The sequence below is a fragment of the Trichechus manatus genome, unplaced genomic scaffold (genome assembly GCF_000243295.1).
Source record: "Trichechus manatus latirostris isolate Lorelei unplaced genomic scaffold, TriManLat1.0 scaffold00076, whole genome shotgun sequence".
Lineage (NCBI taxonomy): Eukaryota > Metazoa > Chordata > Mammalia > Sirenia > Trichechidae > Trichechus > Trichechus manatus.
In genome coordinates, this window is record NW_004444012.1 from 11,654,236 (window position 1) to 11,671,342 (window position 17,107).

Below are 17,107 nucleotides of genomic sequence, written 5' to 3' on the forward strand. Positions count from 1 at the left end.
CATTCTCCCTTGCTCCCGAAGGGATGAGACCAGTGGAGTATCTTAGATGGCTGCTCACAGGCTTTTAAGACCCCAGACGCTACTCACCAAGGTAGAACGTAGAACATTTTCTTTATCAACCGTGTTATGCCAATTGAGCTAGATGTTCCCCAAGACCATGGAACAATCTCCACTTTTACCAGGGCACAGGTAAATCCTCAGAAGAGCAGGAAGCTTTCCAGAGAATGGTTTAGGGACAAAGGGTAGAAAGGCACTTAATTCTCTGTTACTGTGCTTTTCTTTCTAACAAAAGAAATGCATTTTGATTGTAGAAACTACAGACATGCAAAGAGAAGAAAATCATCTGTACTCTCAATCCTTTGAGATACTCAGTGTTAACTTTTGGTATATATTCTCCACAGTTTCTCTATTTATATGTAAATATATGTAGTTACATGCTTACAAAATCTTATATAAATAATATGACATATACATGAATTGAATTTGTCACACATTTACAGGGACCAGATGTTACAGACCACATACTCAGATGTGCATAAATGGAAGTGGCTTCCCATTTGATTTTTTTTTTTTTAAGAGATTCTATTTAGTTAGCATTCTACAAATAGCAGACTCAAACTCTTATATTTTCTTATTCTCTCCAACTTTTTATTTTGAAAAATTTCAAACCTACAAAAAAGGCTGAAAGAATAGTAAGCAGTACAATAAACACTTATCTAGCCTTTGTTTTACTGGTTATTAACATCTTGCCACATTTATCTGCTTATTCTTCTTCCTTTCTTCCTTCCTTCCTTTCTCTCTCTCTACATATATGTGTGTGGGAAAAAAAAAATATATATATACATATATATATATATATATACACATGCACACCACAATTTTTTTGCTGAATCATTTGACAATAGCCCTAGATATTAACCCCTAAATACTTCAGCTTGTAACTCCTTAGAAAAAGGACATTGTTTTATATAATCTCAACGTCATAATTATACCCCAAAAAGTTAACATTAATTCAATAATATAACATCCAGAACATTCAGATTTCCCCAGTTGTCCCCCAAAAGTCCTTTATAACTGTTCTCTCTCTTTTTTTTTTAATTGTGCTTTAGGTGAAAGTTTACAGCTAAAGATAATTTCTCATTCAAAAATTTATACACATACTGTTTTGTGACAGTGGTTGCAATCCCCACAGTGTGACAGCACACTTCCCCTTTCCACCCCAAGTTCCCTGTGTCCATTCAACCAGTTTCTGTCCCTTCCTGCCTTCTCATCCTGCTTTTGGACAGGAGCTGCCCATTTGGTCTTGTATACCCGATTGAACGAAGAAGTACCTTCCTCACATGTATTACCTTTTGTTTTATAGTCCTGTCTTATCTTTGTCTGAGGAGTGGGCTTCAGGAATGGTTTCAGTTCTGGGTTAACAGAGCATCCAGGGGCCATAGTTTTGGGGGTTCCTGCAGTCTCTGTCAGACCATTAAGTCTAGTCTTTTTTATGTGACTTTGAATTCTGTTCTACGTTTTTCTTCTGCTCTGTTGGGATATAGCTGTTCCCTTTTTACAGTCCAGGATCCAGTCAGTGTTCACAGGTTACATTTGGTTGTTGTATCTTTTGTTGTTGTTGTTAGGTGCCATCAAGTCAGTTCCGACTCATAGCGACCCTGTGTACAACAGAACAAAACGCTGCTCGCCTGCGCCATCCTTACAATCACTGTTACGCTTGAGCCCATTGTTGCTGCTGCTGCGTCAGTCCATCTCGTTGAGGGTCTTCCGCTTTTTCACTGACCCTCTACTTTACCGAGCAAGATGTCCTTCTCTAGGGACTGGTCCCTCCTGTGTCTTTTTAGTCTCCTTTAATTTAGAACAATTCCCTTTGCCTTTTTCAGTCTTTGATGACATTGGCATTTTTAAGAAGTTGCCAGTTGTCTTATAGAATATTTCACCATCTGGGTTTATCTGTTTCCTCATGATTAGATTCAGGTTGAACGTTTCTGGCAAGATTACTACGTGGGTGATACGGTTTATTTCCCATTGCATCATATCAGAAGGTTCAATCCCACGGAAATCAGTCTGTTTCATTATTGGTCTTGTGAAGTTTTAGCACTTGATTTAGGTGGTTCTCTGCTAGGTATCTCCATTGAGGGAGGTTCCTTTTCCCTTTTGTAATTGTTACCTGTGGGCTGATCCTTTGAGACGAGGTGAATATCCTCCCTTAGTATCCTTTCACCCATTAGTTTTCATTTGTGTATTTTGTTAGATGATACATTTTTAAAGATATTCCTGCCTCTCATGTATTGAATCTACTCTCCCTATAGGATTCCAATAAGAATAAAAGAAAACAAATTTAGTATTTGTGCTAGCCAAAAAGATACTCTTCCACATCCACTTAATTTTAACTAATTTACATCAGTTTTGAAGTTTACCTTACACAAAGGAGGAAATTTTTCAATTTCAGTATGTAGGTTACAAGTTTGGACATTGAATCACTTCATCCATCCACAAGCATTTAAGTTAAAATAGCACAAGTATTTTTTTTTTTAATATTTATTTATTTATTTTTATTGTACTTCAGGTGACAGCTTACAGAACAAATAGTTTCTCATGAAACAAGTACACATGTTGTTTTATGACGTTGGCTAACAACCCCACAACATATCAACCCTCTAACTTCTCAACCTTTTTTTTTGGTGAAAATACACATAGCCAAAGATACACCATTTCAAAAATTTCTACATACACAGTTCAGTGACATTGACTACACTCTTCCAGTTGTGCTGTTATTCTCACTTAAGATGAAGGCTTACAGAACAAAATAGTTTCTCATTTAACAGTTACTACAAATGTTGCCCTATGACAACGGTTAACAGTCTCACAACACATCAACAATATCCTTACTCAAACTTGGGTTCCCTATCACCAGCTTCCTTGTTCCCTTCTGCCTTCTGGCCCTTGTCACTGGACTCCTATACTTCGTTAGTCTCACTTGGTTTTACGGGGCTGTCCACTCCCAGGCTGAACAGTGAACCTCGGAGTTAACTTCCCCACTGAGCTAAAAGGCTGTCTGGGGGCCATATTCTCGGGGTTTCTCCAGTCTCCTTTAGACCAGTAAATCTGGTCTTTTTTGTTTTGTGAGTTAGAATTATGCTCTACATCCTTCTCCAGCTCTGTCCAGAACCCTCTGTTGTGATCCTGGTCAGAGCAGTCAGTGGTGGTAGCCGGGCACCATCTAGCTGTACTGGACTCAGTCCGGTGGAGGACTTGGTAGCTGTGGACCATTAGTCCTTCTTTTCCTTGTATCCTGTTCTCTTCATTCTCCCTTGCTCCTGAAGGGATGAGACCAGGGGAGTATCTTAGATGGCCGCTCACAGGCTTTTAAGACCCCAGACACTACTGACCAAGGTAGAATGTAGAGCATTGTCTTTATAAGCTGTGTCATGCCAATTGAGCTAGCTGTTCCCCGAGACCATGGTCCCCACAGCCCTCCGCCCAGCAGTTCAGTCCCACAGGGAGTTTGGATGTGTCTATGGGATTTCCATGACCTTTCCTTGTACAAGTTATGCTAGTTTCCCCTGTATTGTGAACTGTCTCACCCTTCACCCAAGATACCACTTATCTATTGCCTACTTAGTATTTCCCCCCCACCCCTCCCATCCCTGGTAACCAACAAAGATTGTTACATTTTGTGCCTGAACTTTTTCATGGGTTTTTACAATAGAGGTCTCATACAATATTTGTCCTTTTGTGATTGACTTACTTCACTCAGCATAATGTCCTCCAGTTTCATCCATGTTATGAGATGGTCCACAGATTCATTGTTGTTCTTTCTCGTTGCATAGTACTCCATTGTGTGTATGTACCATAGTTTGTTTATCCATTCATCTGTTGATGGGCATCTAGGTGGTTTCCATCATTTTGCTATTGTGAACAATGCTGCCATGAACATAGGTGTGCATATGTCTATTTGAGTGACGACTCTTATTTCTCTAGAATATATTCCTAGGAGTGGGATTGCTGGATCGAATGGTATGTCTATTTCTAGCTTTCTGAGGAAGCGCCATATCATTTTCCAAAATGGTTGTATCATTTTGCATTCCCACCAGCAGTGCATAAGAATTCTGATCTCCCCGCAGCCCCTCCAACATTTGTTATTTCCAGTGTTTTTGATTCGTAGCACAAGTATTTTTAGCTTCATTTTTGTTTCCCTTATGACTCATCAGATTCTCAGGCCTCCGCTTACCCTGTAGCAGTTTAAAGCGTGGCCTCTGTGGTGTCTGTGGGGCTGAGTGTCTCTAAGTGACTTTCGAGGCTCTTGCTTTCCTCTCCACTCAGAGTCCTGGCTGTGTGTCATGGGGTCATGTATAAACAGCTTTCAGCCTGGATGCTTCACGGGCTCCTCCTGGACCAGCACGAAGAGTTCTTTATCAAACAGGGCCCGTCTTCTGGTAACGTCCCTGCCCAGCCGGAAGAGGATGAGGAGGACCTGGGCATTGGGGGACTGACAGGAAAACAGCTGAAAGAACTCCAGGACTTGGTGAGCACAGCAAGAAGCCTAGCCAGCTCCTACCAGGAGTCAGAAAAGTCTACAGCTCAGTAGTCATCTTTGGTGACCCTCCCCAGCCCCTCAGAGCCTGGGCACCTTCCATAAACTCTTCAGATGTAAACACTTGGCTTTGTCTTAACTAATGTGAGACTACAAGACAGAAAACACGTTTGTGAGATTCCTTTTGTTTCCCTTTTCCCGTATATACGTTTAAGAGGTTGATAATAAGGCTCATCTGTGTAAGATACAGCTACACTAGAGCTTTTAAATGTGGTTTGGAGTTGATTAGACTCCCCAAAGTCCTGTATTATCCTCATTCATTCATTCTATTATAACATTTTATTGAATGCCTGTTACCTGCCAGGCACTGTAAAGAACTATGTAGACAAATAAAATGTGGTAGTCCCTGTCCTTAAGGGGCTCACGGTTTAGTGGAAGATACAGAAAAGTAAACAGTTATATTGTGCACTGAGCACTCCGGAAAGAGTGAACATGGTTGTTCTTGAAGCATAGTCTTAGAGGAACTACAGAAGGCTCTTCAGTGGAATGTATGTCTAAACTGCAAACGGTTTGGGAGGAGAAGGCAAGAAATGTTACAGGCAGAGGGACTGATGTGTGGAAAGATACAGAGGCCATGAAGGACGTGGCTCATTTGGGGAACTATTAGTAATTCAATTGAAATGGTCATGTGACGGCTGCAATATAAAGTATAAGGGGCAGAGAGTGGAGAGGGAGGTGGAAAGAGATGTCGCTGTTGAGTTAAGCAGAGGCAAGATCGTGAAGGTCCTTGTAAACAGTGGGAAGGAATTTAGACTTCAACCTGCAAAGAGAGCTGGGAGCCCAGGGAAGAATTTTAGGCAAAACAGTAACATGATCAGATTCGCATGATGGAAAAATCACTCTGGATGCTATGTGGGGAATCACTAAAAAGGAAATCAAGACTAGAGGCAAGTAGATCAGTTAGGAGACTGTTGGGGATATCTAGGTGAAAAATAATACTGCCCTAAACCGAGGGTAACAGTGAATATGGAGAAGAGGTAAAGGATTTGAGAAATGTTTAGGAGATAGAATCAGTAGACCCTAGTGATTGGTTGGATGTGGGTCAGGAGGGTAGAATCAAGGATGACAGCTAGGTTTCTGCCTTCAGCAGCTAGGCGGGTAGTGATGATGTGGAATGTGTATAGCTGGTACTGGGGGAAAGAAGATAGGTCCCATTGTGGACATGTTGAGCTCATGACAGTAATGTAGGTTAAAGACAGAGATTTGGGGGCAGCAGCATATAGCTCAGGAGTTTTTCACCTGGCGTCCAGGGGTGACTTCAGGAGGTTCTGTGAAATGTTGTTTGCACGTTTGTCTGAAAAGTCCATAGTTTTTAAAATTGCAGATATCTGTGACCTAAAAAGATGTAAAATATCCGTCAGGATGATCATTAAGCTACAGAAGCAGATGTGATTGTCTAGGGAGGGTGTGTAGAGTGAGAGGAAAAGAGGGCCTGGGCTAGTGCCTGGGGAGCACCGTCCCTGAAGCCCAGATCAGAAAGTGCAGACAGTGGAGATCCAAGTCAGGAGCACAGAGCCAGGAGTTCCAGGATGGAGCGTGAGAAGGGTCAAATCAAAAGCCAGTGAGGGTATGGGAGGGGCCCGAGTGACTGGGCAGTAGGAGGTTGGGGCGTCACGGGCTTGATCAGTGGTTCTCACACTTTAGTGAGCATCACAATCACCTGAAGCCCTGATTAAAACAGGGACTGCTGGGCCTGCTCCCCACATCTTCTGGTTCTGTATGTCTGCGGAAAGGCTGAGAACTTTATTTCTAGCAAGTTTCCACTGTTTCTCACAAGGTTCAAACAAGTTGCATTTCTAACAAGACCCTTATACCTGGAAAAAATTAAAACCAACTCTCCTTGTACAAATAAGGAAGTTGAGTTCCAGATTGAATGATTGCTTGCATAAGTTTTTACACAGCTTGTAAGGTAGGATGAAAATCCCAGTGTTAAAAAAGCCACCGTGAAAATTAAATACAGCTGTCCGCCACTGGTGATGTCAGAACTGTGCAGCTTCAGACTTAACGTCCCTCCTTCTGGGAAGTATAAGTCATGGTTGGGAGAGTTCCTGGATGCTTTCTTGTTTTCCTTTTTTTCACACTTCATCTCTGATTTGGATTATTTCCTTGACCAGCGCCTGATTGAGGAGGAGAACATGCTGGCGCCATCTCTCAAGCAGTTTTCCCTGCGGGTGGAGATTTTGCCATCCTACATTCCAGTCAGGGTGGCTGAGAAAATCCTCTTTGTTGGAGAATCTGTCCAGATGTTTGAGAATCAAAATGTGAACCTAACTAGAAAAGGTAGGACTCTCCTTGCCCAGTGTCCTACATCTTCAAAGGCTCTTCTTACTTAATACTACGTGGTCCAAAAGTATGCCTGGTCCGAGGGAGGGGCTACTAAGGTTTATGTGGTGAGATTCAAGCACAACTATGACTTGCTTTCCTGAGAAGCAGGTGAAGGAGCCACACCACTAGGATCGGCCCTCTCCAGAGAACCTTGCCTGGGCCGGGTGTTCTCTGACTCCCTTTGACAGCACCTTCCCGTTTGGCAGGATCCATTTTGAAAAACCAGGAGGACACTTTTGCTGCAGAGCTGCATCGACTCAAACAGCAGCCACTCTTCAGCCTGGTGGATTTTGAGCAGGTGGTGGATCGCATCCGCAGCACCGTGGCTGAGGTTTGTCTTGCATCTCTTACTTTTTTAGGAAGAAGATGGACTGGTTCCCCAGAAATTGAGTAGCTGGCTTGTATTTCTTCTTGATGTGGCGGGAGCTTAGCTTGTTTGAGAGAGTTGGGGGACAAAAAGAAAATAAAAGCGTCCCCTTTAATAAGAGAGGCAGAACTGCCTTAGCCTTTTCATGTCAGGCAGCATGACCTTTATCAGCATAAACAAGTTTTGTTCTATTAATGTTTTCTTTCTCCTCCTTTTCTCCCTTCGCTCTCGCTTTTTCCTTTCTTTTCATCATGAATGGATGTTGAATTTTACCAAATGCTTTTTCTGCATCAATTGAGATGATCACATGGTTTTTCTCCTTTAATCTTTAATGTAGTAAATAATATTCACATTAAAAAAAAATTTTAAGTCACATAACATAAAACTCAACATTTTAACCATTGAAAGTATACAGTTGAGTGGTTTTTAGTATATTCATGATGTTGTGCAGTCATCAACACTGTCTAATTCCAGAACATTTCCATCTCACTTTTTTCCCACTGTTAAACTATTCTTTTATTGCTGGGATTGACCCAGCTCGGTCATGGTGTATATTCTTTTTTTCATTATATTGATGGATTTATACAGAACCATTTTTTTTGTACAGGGTTTTCACTGTAATAAAATATTATCCTTGTTTTTTTGGTTCTTTTCACAGCATCTCTGGAAGCTTATGGTAGAAGAGTCAGACTTACTGGGTCAGCTGAAGGTAACAGCTATTCAGCTCTTCAAATGATGCTAGTGGGAAATGGCTTTCATTTGCCACCCTCTCCGTAGGCCACTGGTTGCCTATACCCAGACTTCAGGAGTGGCTTCATATGTCCTGACCCAAATGAACAAACTATGCCTAACACTACGAATCTACTATAATACAGAGATTTGAGTATATATTCTCTTCTGGCCTAATATAGTTGTATTGCCATTGAATAACTGATGCCAAACATACACTACTCATCCTGCCGTGAATTGCTAAGTATACCCCCTTTAAATGCCAAAAGGCTATAATCCTTTTGTAGGTTGGGCTCAAACTGATGAGAGTGGAAATTTTATTATACGTGTGATTCCCTTAGGATAGTGAGGAGCTCCAGGTCCTGCTGGACTGCTGAATTGTAAATTGAAATTCTTTCCTCAGATCATTAAAGATTTCTACCTTCTGGGACGTGGAGAACTGTTTCAGGCCTTCATTGACACAGCTCAACACATGTTGAAAACACCACCCACTGCAGTAACTGAGCATGGTAATTGCCCTCTGGCCCTGAGAACGCCAGCTTACTGAAGCTGCAGGGTTCTTCTTGGCTGCTGCCACACCATTGAACCCTGTTCCACATGAGAGCAGCCTGGTGAGTTCAGGACAGTGTTTCCAAAGACGGAAGGCCTTTCAGGTAGGCTTCTCGCTGAGGTCGTTAGGAACAGCATCTTGGCTGGAAGAGCTGGTGCAGGCCTTCAGACCAGGTGTTTTATCTCATTGGATTATAGCCAAATATACCTTATGGGATACATTGGGGCTTATTGCTACTTGCAGTGTTGTATTAGAACTCTTTAGGTTGTGAATGATAGAAACCTAACCAGAAGTAACCTTGGTAGAAAAGGGAAGTGTATTTGCTAGTGTATCTAAAACTCCAGTGAGATAATTGTAGCCGGGCTCAGAACAACTGAAACTAGGGACTTGAATTCTACTAGCATTCTTTCTTTCTCTCTTACCATATCTTGTCTGTGCCTCTTGTGTGCTCTTTGGTGGCCTTCCAGTCCCGTCTAGAAGCATGGCCACCAGCAACTCCCAGGAACATGCACCATAGTGTCCTCTACTGGAGGAAGCAAACCTGGTCTCCCCAGTAGCAAGTTAAAAAATAACAAGGAATGAGACCTCATAAAAATCAAAAACTTTCGTTCATCAAAAGACTTCACTAAAAAAGTGAAGAGACAAGCTACCAACTGGGAGAATATCTTTGGAAACCATATATCCGACAAGAATCTAATAACCAAAATATATATATAACTTGGACAACTTAACAAAAAGACAAATAACCCAATCATAAAACAGGCAAACGACTTGAATAGACATTTCACAAAAGAGGACATTCAAATGACCAACAGACACATGAAAAGATGCTCAGCATCTGTCTTAGTCATCTAGTGCTGCTATAACAGAAATACCACAGGTAGATGGCTTTAACAAGGAGAAATTTATTTCCTCACAGTAAAGTAGGCTAAAAGTCCAAAGTCAGGGCGTCAGCTCCGGGGAAGGCTTTCTCTCTCTATTGGTTCCGGGAAAAGGTCGTTCTCATCAATCTTCCCCTGGACTAGGAGCTTCTCCGCGCAGGAACCCTGGGTCCAAAGGACGTGCTCTGCTCTTGGCACTGCTTTCTTGGTGGTATGAGGTCCCCCTATCTCTCTGCTCACTTCTCTCTTCTATATCGCAAAAGAAACTGGCTCAAGACACAGTCCGATCCCATAGATCGGGTCCTGTCTCATCAACACAACAGCCGCCCATCCCTCCTCATTAACATCATAGAGGCAGGATTTACCACACATAGGAAAATCACATCAGATGACAAGATGGTGGACAGTCACACAATACTGGGAATCATGGCCCAGCCAAATTGATACACACATTTTTGCAGGACACAATTCAATCCATGACAGCATCATTAGCCATCCCACCTACTGCCATCAAGTTGGTTCTGACTCATAGCAACCCCACAGGGTTTCCAAAGCTGTAAATCTCTGTGGAAGCAGACTGCCATATCTTTCTTCGTGGAGCTGCTGGTGGTTTCAAACAGCCGACCTTTCGGTTAGCAGTCTGTCGCTTTAACCACTACGCCACCAGGGCTCCTTCATTAGCCATCCAAACCAAAATCAAACCTGTTGCCGTCAAGTTGATTCCAACTCATAGCGACCCAATTGGACAGAGTAGAACTGCCCCATAGGGTTTCCAAGGAATGCCTGGTGGATTTCAAACTGCTGACCTTTTGGTTAGCAGCCAAACTCTTAACCACTACACTACCAGGGTTTCCTCATTAGCCATCAGAGAGATGCAAATAAAAAGCCATCATTGAGATACCATCACACTCCAACTAGGATGGCTAAGATAAAAAAGCAGAAGTAACAAATGTCAAGGATGTGGGGAAAGTGGACCCCTTACCCATTGCTGGTGGGAATGCAAAATGGTACAGCCGTTGTGGAGAACAATGTGGCGGTTCCTCAAAAAGCCAAAACAAGAACTACCATATGACCCAGCAATTCCACTCCTAGGTATAGACCCAAAAGACTTGAAAGCAGAGACTCAAAAAGAGACTTGTACACCAGTGTTCACTGCAGCAGTATTCACAATAGCCAAAAGGTAGAAACAACCTAAATGCCCATCAACAGATGAATGGATAAGCAAAGTGTGGCACATACATGAGATGGAATACTACTCAGCCAGTAAGAGATATGCAGCCTTGATACATTGCTACAGGATGGATGGAGCTTGAAGACATTATGCTGAGTGAAATAAGCCAATCACGAAAGGGGAAACATCATGTGACCTCACTTACATAAAAAGACAAGAAAAGGCAAATGTAGAGAGACCAAAGTTTATTAGCAGTTACCAGGGGCAGGAAGGAGGGGAAAAAGGGAGGTTAATGGTGATGAAAAATCGCATTGATTAAGGGTAGAGTTGCACAGCTAATTATTGTAATTGCTGTCAGTAAGTTGTACGCCTATAAAAGTTGAACTGGCAAAAGTTGTGTGGTAGCTATATGTACAACAATGACAAGAACAAAAAAAGAGTAGCTGCTAGGCTGCTTATGTACAACCAAACACCTCATGGGATTTGGTTTCTTGGTTTGGAGGTTTAGGGTTATGGCTGCATGGGATATCCCAATTAATTGGCCTAAAAACATATGTAGTGCTTCTGTTCTACCCTCTAGTTCATTGCATAGTGCCTGAGGTCTTAAAAGCCTGCAAGCAACCATCCAAGGCACAACAATGAGTATCTATTTACCTGGAGCAACAGAGGAAGAAGGAGAGTCAGGAATAGGAGGAGGACGTGGAATGTGTGGCTGCCTCCATGAACAACTGCCTCCTTTGCCATGAGACCAGAACTGAATGGTGCCTGGCTACCATTATTGAACATTTTGATCAAAGATTCCATAGAAGAATACTAATCAAAGGGGGGAAAATACAGAATTTAAAATATTCCTGGACTCTAGACTTTCTGGAGCCATGGAGGGTGAATGAACCCCTGAAACTATTGCCCTGAGATAATGTTTAAACCTTGCACCAAAAATATCCTCTGAAGTCGTCTTAAAACCAAATAATAGTTTAGCTTAACTAGTAAAAAAAAAAAGGTCTGCCTTTAGCATTATGCTCTTTTAAGAACTATCTGTATGGGATCAAACTGACAACAGCAACTTGAAAGATTGGATGGGAACCTTAGTGGGCAGCGAGTTTATGTTAATGAAGGAGGAACAACTCAGAAAAGGATGGTGAGAATGGTTGCATAATTCAAAGAATGTAATCAGTGTCACTAAATGGTACATGTAGAAACTGTTGAATTGGTGAATGTTTTGCTGTGTATATTTTCAACAACAGTAACAAAATAAAATTTAAAGAAATAAAAGTAAAAAAAAAAAATCCCAAGGAAACAGCCCAGATGATATGCTATCAAATCAACCACTGTGGCCGGAGAGGTCAGAGATTGAGGATATGCCTGATTGAGTAAAGTGTCTACCTGTTGACCAGTCGATGATCAATAACCTGACCATTCCTATTCAAGTCGCATGAGTTGGGTAAGGATCATAACCAAAACAAGAAAATGGCGAGGGAGGTCAAGATGACCATTTTTCTAGTCCAATAGAATAACAGATGTCTGCTGTATTCAAATCAAGCAAAGATTAAAAAAAAAAAAAAATTGGAAGTTCATTGGTTTATTTCACATATAATAAATAGATTCACATAACTGAAAAGCCCAGAGGTTTGATGGCTCTATGCAAAGTTTGGTCCGATGACTTCCATGATACGTTCAAGACTTGATTTCTTTACATCTTTCAGCTCTGCTTTTCTTCCCAGGCAGGCCTTCTCCATATGGTGGCAAAATGGCCTTCAGCATCACCAAGCTTACATCCTACTAAGTCCCTATTTTTTTAGGAAAAAAAAGTTTCACTTTTTTTTAAGAGTCTGACTAGAGTTTCATTGGCTGGATTAGTCTGGCTTGGGTCATGTTCACGTCCCTAACAAAATACTGGAACACAATGGAGTATTATGTTCCATTTGATCACGCCTGGAATCGAGTATTCCACCTGCTTACCCCTAGAATTGAGTGTTGTCAACCCCACTGGAACTGCATGGATTGTTCTGGGCAGGGGTGATTCTTCAAGGAAAAGTAGGTGCCGTTACCGCAACAGAAGGAGGAGGAATGAACGCTAGGCAAGCAACAGATATCTGCTACATCCTCTATTCATGGTAGGCAGGCAGGGGAGAAGCAGAAAGCTGGAGGAGTCTGGGTTTGTTATGGAGGCAAGTATTCTTGTCAGCTCATGTGTTCTTTCTTGCAGATGTGAATGTGGCCTTTCAGCAGTCAGCACACAAGGTATTGCTAGATGATGACAACCTTCTCCCTCTGCTGCATTTGACAATTGAGTATCATGGAAAGGAGCATAAAGGTTTGCCATTCTTTCTGCTCCCTACTGGTCATCACCCATTTCACATCTCAGCTTCCATCCACCTCCACAGAAAACATGTAATTGTGGACCTTAGAGATGGTCTAGTCCAGTATCCTAATCTCACACAGGAAAAGAGGGAGGTCCAGAGAGCTTCAATGAGATGCCCAGGCCACCTTTTCTGTCATGCCGCTGGAATGGTCCATGTTTCACTATTTACCAGCCTCCAGAGAAGCTCACGTAGAAGTGTCCTTGCCCTCTGCCTTTATGCCCTCTGCGTTCTGACACTGCAGGCTCGAGTGTGCTCCCATCGAGAGCTGTTCACCTTGTTGAGACTCTCAGTAACAGAGTTCTTTCTTTCTTGGTCATTGCAGATGCCACTCAGGCAAGAGAAGGGCCTTCTCGGGAAACTTCTCCCCGGGAAACCCCTGCGTCCGGCTGGGCGGCCCTAGGTCTTTCCTACAAAGTGCAGTGGCCGCTCCACATTCTCTTCACCCCTGCTGTCCTGGAAAAGTGAGTATTTCTGAGTTGCTGACAGGAAAATATTACCCACCTTGCTTCCAGGGGAAGAAGTTAGCAGGCATAGAATTGGTGGGAGCAAGATAGTCCCCAGCTAGTGTTTAGCAATCCGTGTGGCTCAGAGGTTGCAAACTCAGATGCCTTCCGGGGCTGGGCAGATAGGATTCAAAAGTGAGGCTGTGTGAGAAAGTAGGGAGTGGTGGAAACTGGAATTTGAAATGGAGGGTGGAAGCCCACTTAAAACCATCAGAATTTTAAAATTTTTTTTAAAACCATGATAATAAAATATTGCAGGCTGCCAGTTTGTAATCTCTAGAAAATGCAGTCTCAAGCACCACATTGAGAGTTTAGCCTCAGACCTGACAAAGCCCCTCCCTAACTTTTGTAATTTTTTGTTGGTTGCTTGGGGAAGTCCTCCTGCCTGAGTATTTGCTGTGGATTTTAGTCACTGGGGAGATGATCACCTCCTTACCCCGAGGGAGAGGCAACAGGGCAGCCAGTCTTGGGGGATAGAATAAAGGAGCTGGACCCAGGTGCTGAGAGACACTGTCTGATCTGGTTTGTTCTTTCTCGGCCTTCCAAGTACTTTTGCTTGGCCCTGGTTGGGACACAATGGCCCTAAACCAGACGGGAGGTAGAGCTGTAGAGAAAGGAGGTGGGAGAAGCCTACTTGACTGGTGGTGGCCTCTGAAATCCATCCCCACACCATTTCAAGGGACTTCCCAAACCCTATTATTGGTTAGAGAACTGGCCGTTGGCCTTGGGTGGAGGATGGAACCTGTCATGCTCAGTGATGCTGGAGGAGTGGAGAAGAGAGAAAGCAGAGGAACAAAAGGGCCATCTCTTCTTCCAACCATCTCTTTTCATTTCCCTCTTCCTCTTTACAACGCTCTACTTTTTGAAGGTAGAGAGGCTTAGTAGAGTATGATAGACTGGGCATGAACTGAAAGAGACGAGGCTGGTTGACGGAGAAGATGCTATGGCAGGTTCAGAGCCCATGGCCCACCTAGGCAAGCTGCATGGATCTAGTTAGAGGGCCTCCAAAGCTCTGTAACTCACAGCATCCCACAGGTGAACAGTCCACTTAACACCTAACTTGATATGCTCTTAACCCTTTCATGACCCATAGGACATATGGTACTCCCCCCCCCGCCGCCCCTTTTCTGCCTCTCAAGTTTCTTGGGACCTTACTTTTCCTGCTATAAGTATTTGGTGCCCTGCAGTGGGGACTTGTGTTATGGTGAAAGGTGAAAGAAATGCTCACTGAAGCAAAATGGCTTCAATGTGAGGTAGTGCATCCAGGAAGTGTGATTGGGTAAAAGTTTTGTCTCTTTTGGCTTTTGTACCACTAGATGAGCCTTGTAAGCATATTTATGGTTTCTTGTGTGATAGTTAGGGAACCCCGGTGAATTTGGTTTTGTTTTTTGTTTGTGTTATATTTAGAAAACGAGAGGTTCCCTGTGTAACCAAATGGAAGGTGCCCCGCAATAAATCATGCCTCCCATGACCGATGGGAAAGACAGGCACCCACCAATCATGGCGCCCGAGAACCACCCCCCCGAATTTTGTTTATTCCCATTCAAAATGGGAATACATTTTGAAATAATGTATTGCCACATTTTTCAAAATCCATATTACCAACCAAAAATCTAAATACATTTCATGACTTAGTATGCTTCCGTTAATGAAAACACATAGTAATATTAAAAAAAAAAAATTGAAAGCAGAATAAGTGGGTCTTGAAAGAGTAACACCTTTGAAGAAATGGAGTTTAGGTTTTTTTTTACTTTTTATTATGAAAATTTCCAAATATAAACAGAAGTAAAGATAACAAATTCCCATGTACTCATTATCTTGCTTCAGTAACCATCAACATTTTGCTGCTTGTTTCATCTACCCTGCCCTGTTTTTGCTAGAGCTTTTTAAAGCCAGAGCTTTTTTCAGACATGTCATTTCACTCCTTCAGTAGGCAATTCAAAAAAGGCATATTTTTAACATAACTACAGTGCCATTATCACATCCAACAAAATTAATGATAATTCTTATTATCTAATATCCAGTCCATATTGAGACTGCCCCAGTTATCTGAAAAATGTCTTTTTGTGGTTAAATTTCTTCAAACCAGGATACTAATAAGGTCTGCTATTTTGATATGTTTGTTCTATAAAAATAGATAGTTTTAAAAACCAGACAGAATCACGTTTTCTTCTGCAAGCCTATGTGAGAACAAGGAGGTATATCCAGTTCTACCAGAGGTCAGCTTCTCTGTTCCTGTGTCTTCTCAGTATGGGGTCTCAGCATTAAGTGAGCCCCTGAGCTTGCTGGGAGGCAGGCGTTTGCTCTTTTTGGGCTTCAGGGACAGAGAATAGGATTAATCACAATCCTTGGTCCATAACACACTCTTATTATTGGTCTATGCAAGACCTTCCTTCCTTCCTTCCTTCTTTAACACATACACACAGACTAGCCATAAAATCACTTTCCGGTACGAAAACGAGAACACTGACAATAACGTCCATCTACCTATGTGATGGAGCCCTGGTGGTGCAGTGGTTAAGACAGCTCAGCTGCTAACCAAAAGGTCAGTAGTTTGAATCCACCAGCCACTCCTTGGAAACCCTATAGGACAGTTCTACTCTGTCCTATAGGGTCGCTATGAGTAAGGATCGACTCGATGGCAGTGGGTACCTATATGATCCTCCGCAGACCTCTCCTTGCCTCCCCCACCCAAGGTGACCATTATCTTAAATCCCATGTATTCTTACCTTCCTTTTTATGTGGTTTTATAACATCTACATATATAGTCCCAAAATGTGTGTGTGTGTGTATAGCTTTTAGTTGTTTTAAGCATTATAAAAAAGGTATCAGACTATATGTGATCTTTTCAGATTTACTTTTTTCATTTAAAATCCTATTGCTAAGATTCATTTTGTTGTGTTGGAGAGTGCCTGCTATGGAATACCCCACTGTATGAATAAACCACCATTTAGTTGTCTACATCTCTAGCCGTTCTTCTTTTCTTCCTGCCTTTTTGGGGGAGGGGTGGGGGCACAAAGGTCTAGGGTCTGTTCTGAGGGTGTGGTGATCTTGAAGAGCCTGGTGTCTCTGTCCAGGTACAATGTTGTTTTCAAGTACTTGCTGAGTGTGCGCCGGGTACAAGCTCAACTGCAGCATTGCTGGGCCCTGCAGATGCAGCGCAAGCACCTCAAGTCCAACCAGACAGACGCAGTCAAGTGGCGCCTACGGAACCACATGGCGTTCTTGGTGGATAACCTTCAGTACTATCTCCAGGTCTGTACTGAGGGGTGAGTAGGAGGAAGGGGTATGAAGAGAAGTCTGTGAGGCTGGCAGGAGTACTTAAGAGGGACTGCAATCCTGCAGTTGCTAAAACGCTGAGGTTTGAGAAAATTTGGGGACTGTATCACTAGATGTGTTTCTTGGGGGCATTTTAGGGGAAAGTGGAAATAAAAGGATGAAGGAGAATAAGGAATAGGGCCCTTATCAGCAGTGCATTTATTGTTGCTTTGACCATTATTTTTACAGTTTGCTGTAACTTCTGGATCCTACAGAACTTAAATTAAGCAAGTCGGTCAGTGGAGGGGATGTGGCATGAGTGGATTGGGTCAGGAGAGGTCTGCCAAGACCCCGGGGGTCGTT

General features: G+C 42.6%; 1 protein-coding gene across 2 annotated transcripts in view; it reads left to right on the forward strand.

Moving 5' to 3' along the window:
- TUBGCP4 (tubulin gamma complex component 4) overlaps nucleotides 1-17,107 on the forward strand; it is a 60,100-nt gene that overhangs the window by 37,584 nt on the left and 5,409 nt on the right. For both annotated transcript variants that reach the window (XR_002824755.1, XM_004380684.2), the window contains exons 7-14: nucleotides 4,327-4,528; nucleotides 6,712-6,877; nucleotides 7,129-7,253; nucleotides 7,948-7,998; nucleotides 8,422-8,527; nucleotides 12,827-12,934; nucleotides 13,306-13,444; nucleotides 16,564-16,741. Coding sequence is in view for 1 of the 2 variants with exons in the window: in XM_004380684.2 (XP_004380741.2) it covers nucleotides 4,327-4,528; nucleotides 6,712-6,877; nucleotides 7,129-7,253; nucleotides 7,948-7,998; nucleotides 8,422-8,527; nucleotides 12,827-12,934; nucleotides 13,306-13,444; nucleotides 16,564-16,741 (1,075 nt within the window). In the remaining variant the exon portion in view is untranslated. The remainder of the gene's footprint in view (nucleotides 1-4,326; nucleotides 4,529-6,711; nucleotides 6,878-7,128; nucleotides 7,254-7,947; nucleotides 7,999-8,421; nucleotides 8,528-12,826; nucleotides 12,935-13,305; nucleotides 13,445-16,563; nucleotides 16,742-17,107) is intronic.